The following is a 16,202-nucleotide window of genomic DNA, read 5'->3' on the forward strand; positions in this document are numbered from 1 at the left end:
ATTCTGACTCTATTGTTCTGCCTCTCTCTTTATTTTATAGCCTCCTCTCCACTAGGTTTAAGTGAGACATGGGCTTCTCAAATTTTGGGCATTTTCTCCACATAGAAAGGCAGCCCAATACCCAACAGGAATTGACTATTGCACACTATTTTGTGAGTAGTAACGGATCACTGGCCATTAACAGATCAAGCCAGACAACAGATATTGGATTTTCTATTGTGGTAAAGGTTGGATTTTGTGATGGAATGTTTGATATAACAGTGGAGGGTCCTGAACGACACTCTACTTCTACATTACTACGTATGTTCGAACGAGTGAATAGAACTGGGATTTGGAAGCCAAGTATTCGGAGTGAGAATAGTAGAATGTTTTCGCAGTCTGATAGTGAAGACAACGATGGTGTTTCTCTATCACCACATCTTGGTAGCCAGCGAAATGCAACAACCATTGCCAATGATGGAAGGTTCAGAGGTCATGCTAATGGTAGTGTCATCAGATGCAGAAATGTATGGTTTAATTAAGTCAAGACCTAACTTGGTGTGTTTCTCTCTTAATATATATATATATATATATATATATATATATATATATATATATATTGAATAATGTGTTACTCTTGTATCATTTTAAGATTTATCTTCGGTCTAAAGTTTGAATGTATCTCAATCCTGAGAGAAAATAATAAAAAGAGAGATCAAAATCTTATTTATTCTTCCACAAATATTCATATCATCTATATAAATCTTTATTATTCCACTTGTTTTTGTTTGATTCTTTTCTATTTAGTGGAGAATGTTTTCTTTGGATTTGCTTGAATGTACCGAAAGAAGATAAGATAAAATTAAAATTAAATTATGCAATACTACAGTGATCCATGCCATGATATAATTTATAACGGAGAAAACAATAAAGAGAATCGAACATGCATAACATGAACAATTAAACATAAATTTGAGAAATTATAATTGACAAGAACGGATAATATTATGAAGAGATAAATAAATTAAAATTGACTTTTATATTGTAAAACAGTAACACTTATTAGATTATATAATATGAGAAGCTATAATTGACAAAAAGGCCAACAGTAAGATATTTTCAAAAATACAAACAAATGCACATAATATAATTGGCTTCTTTTTTACTGCGTGTAGTAGAATCTATATTATAGAGCACCGTAAAAATTTAAAATAAAAAGAATAAAAGTAGGAATTGGAAGCTTCTTTATTAGAAGGAAATAAAATGTGTTTCGAAAGAGACTTTTAAATTTTAAATTTATATAATTAATAATCATATTATTCATGTGTGATTAGTATAAGATCAAAACATTTAGATAGTTTCTAAGTTTTATCTTAGTAAAATTATATCATTGATTAAATTTTACTTATTTTCTGTCAAAATACATTAGCTGAAGATGAAATATCGAAACACGGGTGGATGATATCTATATATAAAGTTATATACTAATTCATATTTAACATAAATATATTTGAATATATTGCAAACTTTATTAATAATCACACGATTTCTAATGTAATAAACATGTCTTTAATTAAACTAAAATTTCAATGTGAACATTACATAAATATAAATTTGTGACATGGGCTTGAGGAATTCCATATGTGTTATGTACTAAATTGAAGTCATTAGTATTTAAAGTAAAAAATTATTTTGACGGAGTTTTTATAAATACATTCATGTGATAATTGTAGTTAATAATAATAAAATATTAAAATGTTGTAGAAATTTAAATCAGTTCCGAAAGTAAAACTTCTCATGTTAAAAATATAATTAATTTTAAAATAAAAATATATTTGGTTGCAGAGTATATTTTATTCACTTAAAAATCATTATAAATTTAATTTTAAATTCTAAAACTACTACAATTAACCTAATCTTATTAAGAAAACGAGTTTATTTTTAGCTAAAACTTTAGAAGAGAAAGTGATTTTAAAACTAGAATTGAGTTGTGCTAAAAACCACCCCTAAACTGGTTTTGAAAACTGCTAAAGAAAGAAACTAACACTGCATTATAGAATCGAAAAGTAAATGGATCAAGAATCAAAGAAACAAGTAAGTGGAAGAATAAAAACAGCATAAACACTAGAAAAATAAAAAATGAAAAAAGTTAGGAAAAATATAAGATAGAGAATTAGATGCTAATGAATTATAATAATAAGTTGAAGAACAACGCGAACAACGCTTCCATTACAGTGAAAAGTAAGATTCTGTAATAAGTGTATTTATAGTTTTGGCATGTGAACATCCCAACCATGCTCACCAGAACAAAACATGTACCTAGTTTACTTGAGTTTCCCATGATTGTTTTGAAAAACTGCATTTTGTGTCGATCCATTCCAACATTTTGTGGTGTGCTGCATCTGTTCTACATACAAAAACATGGGAAACATCAACGCTGCTGGTTTTTTCCGTCTAAGAGGGAGTCTTCCATTTCCGTCCCATCTTCAACTGGGAACACATGCTACCATCAACACGAAGACAACCTCTTGCAAGTTCACTAATGGTGGAGGATTTTCCGAAACGGTAGAAGTTTCATACAGCGTTGAAGGCTCAAGGTGCAAACTGATTTTAGGAAGAGTTGTTTGCAGTAACGGCAATGTCAACATAGCGTCGTTTGTACTCAATGACAGCATAATATGTTCAGAAAAAAGAAACCTATGCCTGCCGATACACAAAATCGAGACCGGTTTTCTTTGCCCGTTCGACTCTGAATCTGAGGGTCCCATCACGTGGAAGACAAAGAAGAACGTTCATGCATGGGATGGTTACGGACACAAAAGTTTGCTTGTATGGCACTGCAAATAGGTGCGGTCTTCTTGTTTTGGAGGGCAAGAAAAACGATTATCATGAACGTGTTGCTAAGACAGTGACTATAGCACACTATTTTGTTAGTAGCAACGGTTCAGCTGCTGTAAACAGAACAAGTGAAACAACAGATATTGGGTTTTCTGTTGTGGCAAAGATTGAACTGTGTGATGGAGAGTTTGATATAACAGTGGAGGGTCCTGATCAACACCCTGTTTCTGCATTATTATACATGTTCAATCAAGTGAGTAGAAGAGGGATTTGGAAGCCAAGCATGTGTCCTCATTGTGCTAACGTTCGGAGAGAGCATAGCAGAATGTTTGGAGAGTCTGAGAGTGAAGACAGCGATAGTGTTCCTTTACCACCACGTCTTGGTGGCCAGCGAAATGCAGCAACGATTGCTAATGATGGAAGGTTCACAGGGCATGCTAATGGTAGTTTCATTAGATGCAGAAATTTCTATGGTTTTAATTGAGTGAAGACACACGAACTTGGTGTGTTTCTCTCTCAATATGTATGTTGAGTAATGTGTTAGTCTTGTAGAATTTTAAGAGTTATCTTCGGTCTATAATAAAGTTTGAATGTTGTACTACAAAATGTATCTCAAGCCAGAAAGAAAATAATAGAAAGTTTCTTTATTTTGAAAGGAGAAAATTATGGTTTTTGTACTATTAAAATGGAAACTTTGTTTACGTCTTTGGATGTCTCGCTCGCACAAACTAAATATTATGATCAAGCCACTGCGTCAGCAATGGAAAGAAATAATAGCAGATTTTGGAGTTCTTGATTCAAAGAGGATTCTGGGTAGCCATACTTACATGGATAATGAAGCAAAAACAACCAAGGAAGCATGAGACACTCTTCAACAAGTGTTTGAAGGATATTCAAAGGTGAGAAAACAGTCAAACTTCAATCTCTTTTGAGAATGAAAAAAATGAAAGAATTAGTTTGACTCAACAATTTGATACTATGGTCATTGTTATAGAAAAAACAAAGAACTTGTCACTCGCTACCTATGAAGTTCGGACACGCCTCATCAATATATAGTGTGTCCCGTGTCTCATACGTATCAGACATCGACACTCGTACGACACGTATAAGTCAAGTGTTTAATTTGAAAGACGTTTTTTTGTCTTTAACATGATTTTGACATCACTCCAACAAAATGTTAATAACCACAAATTCAATGATTTTCTAAAAAAACCTATAAATTTGTAAATTTATCACATAAGTTTCTATTATGATTATAAAAATAAGGAAAAAAATATTACATGATCACCACTTCTCACTTTTTTTGATATTAGATTGATAAATTAGATTCATTTTTGTGTTAGTTGACAATTTGTTAGTTAAAAGTTTGAAACTAATATATATAGTATATGCATGTCGTGTCCCATGTCCTGTGTTTTTCAATTTAGCCGTATCTCCGTGTCCGTATCTATATCCATATCGTATCTGTGTCTGTATCGGAGTTTCGTAGCTCACGACTGATATAGGGTTGATGAGAAGTTACTTAGATCATATACAAAACAAACCTAGATTTTTTCAATTAAAATTTAGTTATTAAAATATCGTTGAGTAAATTTAAATTAGACGATGGAAAATACGTTGAAATAGAAGACAAAGGCAACATTAAAGTTAAACAGGAAACCAAGATTATTCATGATATTTTTTATATGTTAAAATTAGATGAAAAGTTATTGAGCACTAGACAATTTTTGAAGCATAATTATTCTATTCGATTTGACAATACAATGCAAAAAAAAAATTATTCAAAAAGAAAAATTGTTATTGCGGTGAGAATGACATATAAAGAGAAGATGACAAATTGATGCAAAGAGATACATGTAATCCAATAAATATCCCTTTTCATGTTCAAAATAGGTATTTTAAGAAAAAGGAGCATTATTCTTCCACATATCAATTTAATAATCTAGCCAGTATCTAATTCTCTTTCATATTTTCTAAACCACTTTTCTTTTTTTAGTATCCCATTTGATTTTTTAATCTTCCACTTGCTAGACTCATTTGAGTACAAGAACCTGGCCTATGATAACATGTAAATTCGACTTTAATATCTAATGTGGATGATGCACCAATGTAATGACTTCTTTTTTTTTTTTTTGTCAAAGTAAAACTCTAAATGTGAAATCTCGTATATAGAAATGGATAACTTCAGCAACCTAAGGAAAATCCAAATTTACTTATATATATATAGAAGTTCGAGTGAACACATAAATATGGTAATATTTGAAAATCAGGAAAAAAATATACTTTTCTCGATTTAAAGTATTAATAGTTGACACAATTCAAATAATAGTTTCTCGATCCAAATTAACACAATTCAAAATTAATTATAAACACTTAAAAATAAGATTCCTTTTGGCTGAGACAGTTCATAATCCTTGTAAGCTTTTGAAGTTGATGATGAGAATGCGCATGCTGACTTTGCAGAAACCGTGTGGGGTTCTTTGGAGCCACCAAAATCTCTTCTTTCTCCAAACGTAATCATGACCTACTTTGTTGTTGCACTCTCAATCTTTAGTTTAATGATTCAACCCATGTTGTTTCTATATATACCCTTTTTCATCATCCAAAATGCACCAATCTTGCAATCCACATGCCAAACGACAAAAACAACACAGGCGGCTTTAAAAAACATGCAACCTATGACTCGGTCTAATCAATTTATTAGGATGTAAAAAAATACCAATTAAATTATCTCTATAACCTAAGGTATTTTCTGACCAAGACTAATTCTTCAATAAACCAAGGTTTTTCAGAAAAATTAACCATTCCGCAAATTGTATTCCATGTTTAAAGATCAATTTCTTAACCATGTCTTAAATTAATCATTTTCTTTTACCAAATCAATTCGATTTTTGAAAATTCCTAAACAGAGACCATGATTTGAAACAAAACCTCTAAACTTGTGGTGCCCACGTTTGTTGGCTGACTCAGAGTTCCTACACGATACATGCGCAGTTGAACGGACCTAAAACAACTCATTGTGTCTTCTGGGAGAAATCAATTTAGGTAAAAGGTTAAAAAAAAACATTTTCATTTTGAGACACGCAAGTAAATGTCTTACAAAAGGTTTCATACCAACGTTTGACAAAACCAGCCCACTACCAACAAACTGAAAAATTGACACACGAGCAACAATGGAAATTGTAAAACAAGAATCAATTTCCAACACTATATAGCTGAATAACCAGAAAAAGAAAAAAAATAAATAAAGAATGGACCTGTGTTATTTTTTGTATACCCTGATAAATACAATTCAAAGATGATCAATTTGGGAAAGAAAAAAAAATGATAGTAATTGGTAAGGAGAGAGATGTCAGTAAAAAGCAATCAAAGTGTGGCATTGGCAAGGATATATAGATTTATACAGAAGAAGATAAAGGCATAAACAGTTACTAAGAATAATCAAGAGCTTCCACTGAAACCTTGACTGTTCTTCATCTTTCTCATTTCCATTTCCCTTGTGGTTTGGCGGCTCTGCGCTTCACTGCTTGAGCCAGATGGGTTTAAACCGTACTCGCTTGTAGCTGCACTGTATTCGCTGCTTGCACCATATTCCTGAGTTCCCAGAGCCATTTTTCTGAACTTTTTCATGTCTTCCTTGTACTGTACAGTATCATAATCTGAGCTTTCATGAGAACTGTACATGGTGCTGTGTCCAGGTTTGATTCCTTCGTTAAGATCTGCTAGAGACACATCTCCTTCCAAAGCACGCACAACCTGTAGTAGGTACACAATACAAGGATCATGTCATGTTCTCGCATCTTAGGCCAATTCAACAATGCAAGACATACATACTGTCCTATGTATGACCATCACATGAAAAATGACAACAAAAGTACTTCGATTTACCTGGCTCATCCTTGGTCGGCGCTTTGCTGAATGACGTGTGCAAGCTGCAGCACATGCCACCATTCGTGCCATCTCATTAGGTTCATAATCATTCTGAAGCCTTGGGTCAATAATAGAGTCAAAATCATCCTCTTCCAAAGCTCGTGTGAGCAGAGGCCTAGCCTGTGATATGATAAAGATGGATTTAGTCAAGAGTTACTCTGCAGAACTGCAGAACAATGTTCTGCTCCAACGAAGAAACTCATAAATGTACACATACATACACAGTGAATTTCTTAGTTAAATGCCATAATACTTACCCAGTCTACCAAACTATCCTCCATGAATGTTTGAGTTTTATCAACTGGTCGCCTTCCAGTTATCAACTCAAGTAGCATGACTCCATAGGAGAAAACATCTGATTTGTCTGTGAGTTTTCCACTAGAAGCATATTCTGGAGCAAGATACCTGCAAGTAATAATTGAAGCACGACAGTGAGATTGAAATGTAGCGCCAGACAACAACATATTTGTTCCAGATTATTATTGTTCTTGGTTTTTCTTATAAACTGTTGACACTTGACAGCAATAAGACCGATGAAAACTGACAACAATCACACATGGCATGCCACAGAGACGCAAAGTAGTCCACTTTAAAGTTGAAAGTTTGAGATTTTTTTTAGCTATGATGTACTCTCTTTATCCATGTCCCGTGTCATAAAAGAATAGCATAACAGGTTAATTCGTCCATATTAAAAACAGATTATTACAGAAGCTACTTTCCATAATTATACATCCAAGGTTCGTAAAAAGATAGAAAGAAGAAAGTGTGTCCCTACCCAAAAGTCCCCATCACTCGTGTGGAAACGTGAGTATTAACATCAGAAGAAAACTTAGCAAGACCGAAATCTGCAACCTGTCAACAAAATCAAGAGCAATTCAATCCCAACTGCAAATAACATTATAAAAGTGAACAAGGTAAGTGGGTTTTATGGCTTTTATCAATTAGACTAAATCAGGTAAACAATGAACATGTTTTATCACTGTTGTGAGAAAGACATACAGCAGAACAACATACCTTTGCTTCGAACTTGAAATCCAGAAGGATGTTGGCAGATTTGATATCACGATGAATGATCTTAGGATGACCTGAAAGTACATAGAATGAAAACAAACATTTAGGTTGACATAAAGAAATTAACAACAGCAGAAGAAAAGAAATGATGGGTGAAAAACATACAATCTTCATGAAGATACGCGAGTCCCTTAGCAGATCCTAAAGCAATTCTTAGTCTTGTGGGCCAATCCATGGTAGGTCGTCCTCTTCCTGCAGTGGAAACAACCATGAAAGACCGCTTCCATGAAAAGCATAATCCAAGTGGTAGAAGTTGGTGCTTAGCCAACTTTCAGCAGAAAAGATGGACCAACCAAAGAGAATTTTTAAATGAAGCAAAAATGAGAAGTACCAACCATGCAAATGGAACTCCAATGTGTTGTTGGGAACAAATTCATAAACAAGCAACCTCTGGGACCCTGTGATGCAGTATCCAACCAAAGATACAAGATGCTTGTGATGAACACGGCTAATTATCTCAACCTCAGCCTGGAACTCACGCTCCCCTTGCCCGCTTCCAGCCTTCAATTGCTTCACTGCCACCTCCTTGCCGTTGGGAAGAATTCCTCTGTGAACATATCCGAATCCACCTTGTCCGAGGAGGTTCGCATCGGAGAATCCATCGGTGGCGCGTGCCAACTCCTCGTAGGTGAAAGTGCTCTTAGAGAACCCCAATGAAATTCCCGGAGAAGGAGGAGGAAGTGGTTCGCCACCCGAATAGTTTGATCCAGACCCACCACTGCTGCTGATGAAAGGAAGCGGAGGAGGAGGAGGTTGAGCAGCATAAGCCGGAACCGGTGGAGGCGATGGCTTTGGCGGCATCATTGAAACCACATGATCTTGCGGAGGAGGAACATTGTGCTGCCATTGACGCGGTGGACCACCGTAATCATCTAAAAATTATGAAGAGAACACCATGAAATAAGTAATTATCGTTTTCTTCAAGAGTAAGAACAATTTCTGAATGAAATATGTGTGATATATTAAATCTGCTATTGGAGAAGCTAAACGAAAAAAGAAAGTCTTTAATGAAAAGTTTGAACAAACTGAGTAATTATCCTTAGACTCTAATAACATCACCAGAAGACAGAGTAAGGAACCATTCATTTTTTTTTTCAACAATTAGAACAAACCTTAACAACTAAGAAAAAACACTAGAAGCAAATTGTAAGAAAATACATGCTATCAGTTTTACATAGTTCATAATGTGCATCCATAAGTAAAAAGATTCGGCAAGAGAATCGACTAAGGAATTAAACATTGAGAACATCTTGAGAACAATTTACGCAAAAACTTTAAAATCAATAAAATCAGGAAAAACGCGAAAGGCTTTTTCAATAACATTAATAGATCAAATGTAAAATGACAAAAACAAAAAGCTCACTCACCTTTGGGTCCCCGCGGCGGTTGCTGCGGCGGCGGAGCATAGTACTCCTCGTCGCGTCTTCTCTTCTTCTTCCGACAGCATATGCAGAGAATGCTTAACACAACAAGAACCGCGACTGCCCCCACGGCGATTCCGACGACCACGCCAGTCGAAATACCCGACGAAGAAGACGACGGCGGAGGCGAAGGCGTGGTTGGACTCGATCCGGACGGAGGAGAAGGCGAGCTCCGAGACGGTGGACTCGGAGTGCTGCCGCCTCCACCGCCGCCACTAGGTGGCGATGGTGGAGACCCCGACGGCGGCGAGGGAGGAGAACCAGAGGGAGGCGAGGGAGGAGAACTCGACGGTGGAGTGGTTGCCGGCGGGGATGGAGTCGAAGGAGTAGACGGTGGAGGAGCAGACGGAGTCGAGGGAGTCGACGGAGGTGGCGAAGAAGGTGTCGCCGGCGGAGGGGCGGAGGGAGTCGCTGGGGGCGGAGACGACGGAGGTGAAGGTGGAGGTGACGACGGAGTGGCAGGAGGAGGCGCGGAAGGTGTGGCGGGCGGTGGTGCAGACGGGGTGGACGGCGGAGGTGCGGTGCTGTTGGACGGCGGCGAAGACGGCGCTGGGGCTGTTGACATTGTTGAGAACAGCTACAGAATAAAAAAAATTGAGATCGAAACACAGAGAGAAGCTTAGCAAGGATTAAGGTCGAAAAGATTAAGGTTTATACTTATGTGACTCTCTCTAAAACGGTTTAGAGAGAGAGAAAAAAAAGGAGACAACGAAGAATGGTTTGCGTCGAAGTAAGAAAGCGTTTTATCTGAAAAAACCGTGGATTCTCTTTCTCACCTATCACCTTTGAAGCTGTTCCTCAGTCTCACTGTCACTGTTTTTTCTCTTTCTTATTTTTTTTTATTATTATTTATTTTTACTATTAATTTAAACTTATTGGTTGAGCCAACCAGCGAAGACAAACGGGTAGCATGGCCCCACACGAATGCGCCGCGGACACCTTCTTCTTACACTTAATTAATTAATTAATTTAATTAGGGTAACATATCATTTTTGTTTTCTGGAATTTGTTTATTGTTTGCATTTTCGTTTGTAATTAGTTTTTTTTTATTGGCCAAAATAAATCACGTCCGATATATAATAACAAAACCAGTTATTGGGTTTTCTACGCGTCGATAGTTAGAAGAATGGCGTTAATTTTGTTAAGAAAAAAAAATTAATTAAATATTTAATAGTTAATATTTAAAGCTTAACGTATGGGTGTAACCGTGTTCCCAGTCCTACGTAAAGTCGTGAAGAAGAAGACAAAGTCCAGCACATGAAAATTGCAGACTCAAATATCATAATCAACAAAATCAACTTTTTATTAAATAAATAAACTAAGGTACGTTTGAATTCGGTATTCAACCGTTAAGCACACTCTCCGCTGCAAAAAGCGAACTCATAAATAAAATATTAAAAATAGCTACCAAATGAGAAAACCTCTTCCCGTTTTCCGTTCCAGCAGACGGTGATATATTTTCAAATAATATTATTAATTATTGTCTATTTTAAAATTTGAAGTTTTGTTATAATTTTACTTTTAAGAAATGTCAAAATGAACTTAGAAAATAAAATAAGAATAAAGTGTTGAAATAAAACCCGTAACGTGTTTATTAGTTAACGCCGTAATTACAGGCCTTGAGCCATGAAATCGAAGAAGATTGAGAAAATTGTCCTGTTCCACACTAACGATAATTTCTTACAGAGTTATGAACTTAATTAATGGTATTAACGTGCGCATCGAGTTTAGCATTAATTTTCCTTCCCATTTTAATTACTAATTAAAAGATATTAGCAATTAATACTACTTACCAATATTAATAAAGATCAACACACTACAGTTTCAATTCGAATTTGAATTCTCAACAAATTCAGTGCTTCATATTAATCGTTTTTTTGTAATCAAGCTAGTAATGTTAATTATTCACCAACACTAGTTAACACGGTGGAGAAATTGGACAAAAATAAATTAGATATTCTTCTTCAAATACTGTTTATTTTAGATTTATAGAATTTGAGAATAAACCACTTGTTTACTAAACTTATATAATTAATGAATAAAATTTTGAATGTGAAAACTAGTTGTTTAAATTTGATTTTATTATAGGGTTATCCTTTTATGATTGGTTAATTGCAACCGAGTCAAACATTAGGTAACCCATTTTGCAGAAAGAGTAAAGTTTTTTTAATTAATATTTATAGTAGCTGTTACTCTAAGTAAGAGTTAAATAAGCAGCTGGATTACACTATCGCACAACGCAACAAGACATGGACATATTCATTCAAAAAATAAAAAATAAAAACAACATAAATTATATTTATACAAAATCTTTGTGTGACATAAAGCATAACATAATGAGATAAAAATAAAATAGAGAAAAAAATTAGGGTTAAATATATTTTTGATCATTTAATTTTTAGTGAATTTTTGAACTAGTTCATTTCGAAACTTTGGACCAATTTAGTAATTTATCTTTCGAAATATGTGAATTTAGTCCTTCTAATCAAATTTTGTTATGTTTATTTGATGTTTCGTATGCATTTCAGGATTGTATTTGAGTTGTTTATACTATTTGACACATTTTTGCTTTAATGTTAAGTCAAATAATATTATGAAACGCGTTTGAAATATCAAATAAACTTAACCAAATTTGATTAAAATAACTAAATTCACGTATTTCGAAAGATGAATGACTAAATTGGTCAAAAATTTCAAAATGGACTAATTCCGAAATTTAATGAAAGTTAAGGGGAAAAAACATATTTAACCCAAAAAATTATAATGTTATCTTGGTTGGAAGACTAAGCAGAAGAATGACAAATAATTCAATATTATTTTGTATCATTTTTTAATTATTCATGACACTTTTTTTTTTTGCGTAAGGTATATTTTCATATTCAAATTAAAATATAATTAATAACTTGATGTACAAATTATTTGGAATGTGTATGTAAATTAAACACTCTACTTTGTAGTAAAAAACAGATTACTACATGACAAAATATAGTGTCTCTTGCATTTACTTTTGTCCGTGAATTATTTTAATACTATTTATTGCGAATTTAATATAATGTGATAAGAATAATAATGTTGATGATATGTACATGGTGATTGAAGTTGCTTGAATTTAAGAATAATTTATTATGATAAAAGATGATAAAATCAGTTTGAACATGAATTGAGATTACATTAAGATTTCGTAAATTAGTTATTTTGAAGTCAAATTGGAAAATGTTATCATACTTAATATTGAATACATAACAGTGTTCTTTTAATTGTATACCGTATACTCATAAAGTTGTGATAGAAAATGTCGATCAAATTAAATTATCAAATAAACAAATGCATATGGAAAAAAATAAAATTTACAAACATAGAAAATTTAAATTAAAAAATATTTTTTTAGACAAACTAATAATACATATATTTTACCCAAATATAATAAAATAGTTAGAGTTAAATAAGTGAATGTCGTAACTGTAAACCTTTTCTGCTTCCTATATACACCGATTTGGGAATGATTTAATTCTTTTACATTTTATATAAACAGTGATTTTTTTTTGTTTTATTAACTATATTTTCTTTTTCATATAAGTAAATTAGATTAGAAATAAGATTATAAAAGCCCACATTATGCATAATAATTGCTAAACCTGTCAATACCAGTATTCTGCATTTTTCATTCTTGCAATTATTACATAAAGTTGAAATAATTAGTATTTTAATTAATAAGGTCAAACTTAATATAAATAGACGGGAAGTCTTTTTTTATCAAACTTTATCTTTTCTTTTTAATAGGGTCAAATTTAATATATATATATATATATATATATATATATATATATATATATATATATATTCTTTATGAACTAGTTAGTTAACAATCTAAAATAATATACTTTCAACGAATATTAACTTTTAAAATAGTTATATTAATTTTTTCTTTATATTAATGTTGAATCTTATTTCTCTTATTTATTTAGTTTGAATTAATGATTAGTTGTAATAAAGTTGAAATAAGTAGTCTTTTGACTAATATAGTTAAACAAAACAATCAATAGCTGATTTTTTTCATAACCAATAATTTTGTGTAATATATAATTAAAAAAGTTTAAATATGTTTTTTTCTTTAATTTTAATTTTTTGTAAAAATTGAAATTAGTTATTTTTTAAATTTAGACCTAATTTAGTTTCTCAACTTTAGAAATATATGAATTTAGCATTTTAATCAAGATTTGTTAAATTTATTTGACTTTTAAATGTGTTTCATGATAGCATTTGAATTATTTTGCATAATTTGATATATTTCTGCCTCAATATTAGCTAAAAAAAGAATTTAAAATGTCAAATAAACTTAACAAAATTTGGTTAAAATAATCAAATAACTTATTTTTAAAGTTGAAGGATTGAATTGAACCAAAATTTTAAAGATGAATTAATTTCAATTTTCACTAAAAATTAAAAATTCAAAAACATATTTAACCTTTTAAAAAAATATATAAGAAAAGATGTAATATAATGCTTACTTTGATATTTTGTATCTTTCAAAAACAATAACTATTTAGTTTAAAACTGTCTTTAGCAAATATATAAGGAAAACACACTTTTAGTTGTATAACGGATAGGCTAGTTTTTGGTATGGATAATATAGACAAGTTTGAATGAGAAGGAAAAAAATATTTTTGTTGAACTTCTATTATTTTCTTCAATTTAAACTTCAAAAAATAATATTTCTTTTACTTTACAAATAAGTGAATTTTACTTATTTTAGAGATAGTTTTTACTCTTCCTTAATTCGAAACAAAGAAAAAGACAAGCATTTGACATTGACAGATAAATAGAAACAGCAGAAAAAAAAATCATTATTAAATCTGTCCGGCACCGATTCGCATAACAGTGAGATTTTTCCAGAAAAAATGTTAAAAGGTGGTAGCACTAGTTATATTAAAGGTCAGACATATTAGATCGGTAATACAGGAATCGATTTAACGATTTACATTAAATTATTGTTTTTTATTGATTTAATAATTAACGAATATATTATATCGACTTATATTATATCAGTTTCGAAATTGATTTAATATACGTTTCATACCGATTTAATATTTTATTTTTACATTAATGTGAAAATTTTGTCTTTTATAAACAGAAAAAATAATCAACGGAGTTAAAGATGGTAATTAAGTTGACGAAAGAAATAGATTGACAACGATTGTATGAGAAAAAATCTGATGCAAAGGTTAGAATTAATCCATTTGTAATATTTTGAAGAGAATAACAAGAAGAGAAGAAAAAGAAAAAACACTCTCTGTCTATGTGCTGTTGGTGAGTGGAAAATGCATATTATTCAAATAAAATTTTGCAGGCTTATGAGGAATTGGGATTTGAGAATATGTTTTGTTTGACTTTGAAATTTTCCCTTTTGTTATGCTTCTGAGACACCAATTAATTAATAACACATGAGATTTCTAGAAATGTAGCAAATGTTATATAGGGAGGTTTCAACTTGAACTTCGCTTCTGCCAAACAACACCATAATAATTTTGGATTTTCTCTACTTTGCTTAAAGCTTGCAAGACATTAATAAAATTAATATTTTCTAAAAGATCAAACTTAGTCTAAATATCAAGAAAGCAACGTGTGAGGACAATCACATAATAATTATCCAGCTTCATTTTTGTGTTTGTTTTTCGAGCCATTTTAAAGAAATTTACATGGGGTTCTTTGAATGTGTTTAGTAAATAAATTTAATTTAAAAAATAACTATATAAGTTTTTGAAATTAAGTTATACTAATCAAATTAATTTTAATTTTAGTATAATATATATATATATATATATATATATATATTATAAATAAGACAATATGCCAAAATGATAAGCACATTTATATTAAAAAAAAAATCTTACAATAATTCCGTCACAATTTTGTTTTTAAAATATTTCGATCTCAAAACATTGTTAAGGTTAATCACATTTTATTCAAATTATTGTCTATTTTAAGACATGTGTTTCATCATAGTTTTGTCCTTAAAAAATGTTTCGATAGATAGAATTAGAAAGAAGTATTTAAATCGTTTTAGACTTCGACTTCTAAATAATGTAAAATTATTGGATACTTTTTTTTTAAAATTTATCAATCACTTTTTTTCTTTTATAAACTTCTTGAAATAAAAAATTACAGAAAAACAAATCTTAGTTATTGAGAACACAAATAAGACGGGCAGCCTAAAGATTAAAGATAAATTATATTAAATCACTATTAAGTTATATTTAGACCTAACTTATTATAATGATATGAATATTACTAGATCTAACTAGAAACAATGTAAATAGGTTAACTTTAAAACCTATTGACACTATATTTGTGAGAACAAACTCGATTAAATATTAACTTGAGCAATGAAGTGTTTCTGTAAATAAATCGACAACCGAAAACAAAAGCAAAACAAAAGAAAAATACATAATTTTAATTGTAGTGATGTAATATATGTGAAAGATTAACTTTTTTATAAAGTTTAAATTAAAATTCAAATATTAAGTAGGATATAAATAAAAAAAAGATGTGAAACATAGAAAGTAAAAAATAATTTAATTTAATATAGTTTTCGTTCTTAAACTTTTGATAAAAAAAAAAAAAACTTAATTTAATCCTTCTGATAAATAGTGTATCTACTTGATATATTCACTTGTAGATAATTATGATAATAATCCATACTTAACAATAATATTAATGTTTATCCTACATTACTAACACTAGCGTGTATACGAATGTTGTCGCGCCTGTATATACGCCGTATTTTTTTATATACGTGATATTATATTAGTAGGTGATAATAATGTAATATTTTTAAATTAATATATAAAATAAAATTATATTTATTAAAAATAGAGTGAAATATATTAGAAAATATGAGAGAATAACTGTTGATAAATAAAGAAAAAGAGAAGAGTAAAAAAAGATGATTTTATAAAAAAAGTT

General features: G+C 31.2%; 1 protein-coding gene across 1 annotated transcript; it reads right to left on the reverse strand.

Moving 5' to 3' along the window:
- Window positions 1–6,058: 6,058 nt before the first annotated feature.
- Window positions 6,059–9,999, reverse strand: LOC114181891 (proline-rich receptor-like protein kinase PERK1). Its single transcript, XM_028068537.1, has 8 exons — window positions 9,186–9,999; window positions 8,154–8,690; window positions 7,924–8,010; window positions 7,762–7,832; window positions 7,523–7,599; window positions 7,005–7,152; window positions 6,706–6,867; window positions 6,059–6,573 (listed from the first exon to the last, which is right to left on the reverse strand). The coding sequence occupies exons 1-8, from the start codon at window positions 9,802–9,804 to the stop codon at window positions 6,259–6,261; spliced, it is 2,016 nt and encodes a 671-aa protein (XP_027924338.1). The 5' UTR covers window positions 9,805–9,999; the 3' UTR covers window positions 6,059–6,258.
- Between the last annotated feature and the right edge of the window lie 6,203 nt (window positions 10,000–16,202).

This window comes from Vigna unguiculata, chromosome 4, assembly GCF_004118075.2.
Source record: "Vigna unguiculata cultivar IT97K-499-35 chromosome 4, ASM411807v1, whole genome shotgun sequence".
Taxonomy (NCBI): Eukaryota; Viridiplantae; Streptophyta; class Magnoliopsida; order Fabales; family Fabaceae; genus Vigna; species Vigna unguiculata.

Coding starts and splice junctions, on each gene's coding strand:
- LOC114181891 (XM_028068537.1), bottom strand. CDS start 9,804: ATGTCAACAGCCCCAGCGCCGTCTTCGCCGCCGTCCAACAGCACCGCA. Junction 8,691..9,185: donor ACCGCCGCGGGGACCCAAAG/GTGAGTGAGCTT, acceptor CATAATTTTTAG/ATGATTACGGTGGTCCACCG. Junction 6,574..6,705: donor GCCGACCAAGGATGAGCCAG/GTAAATCGAAGT, acceptor TACCTACTACAG/GTTGTGCGTGCTTTGGAAGG.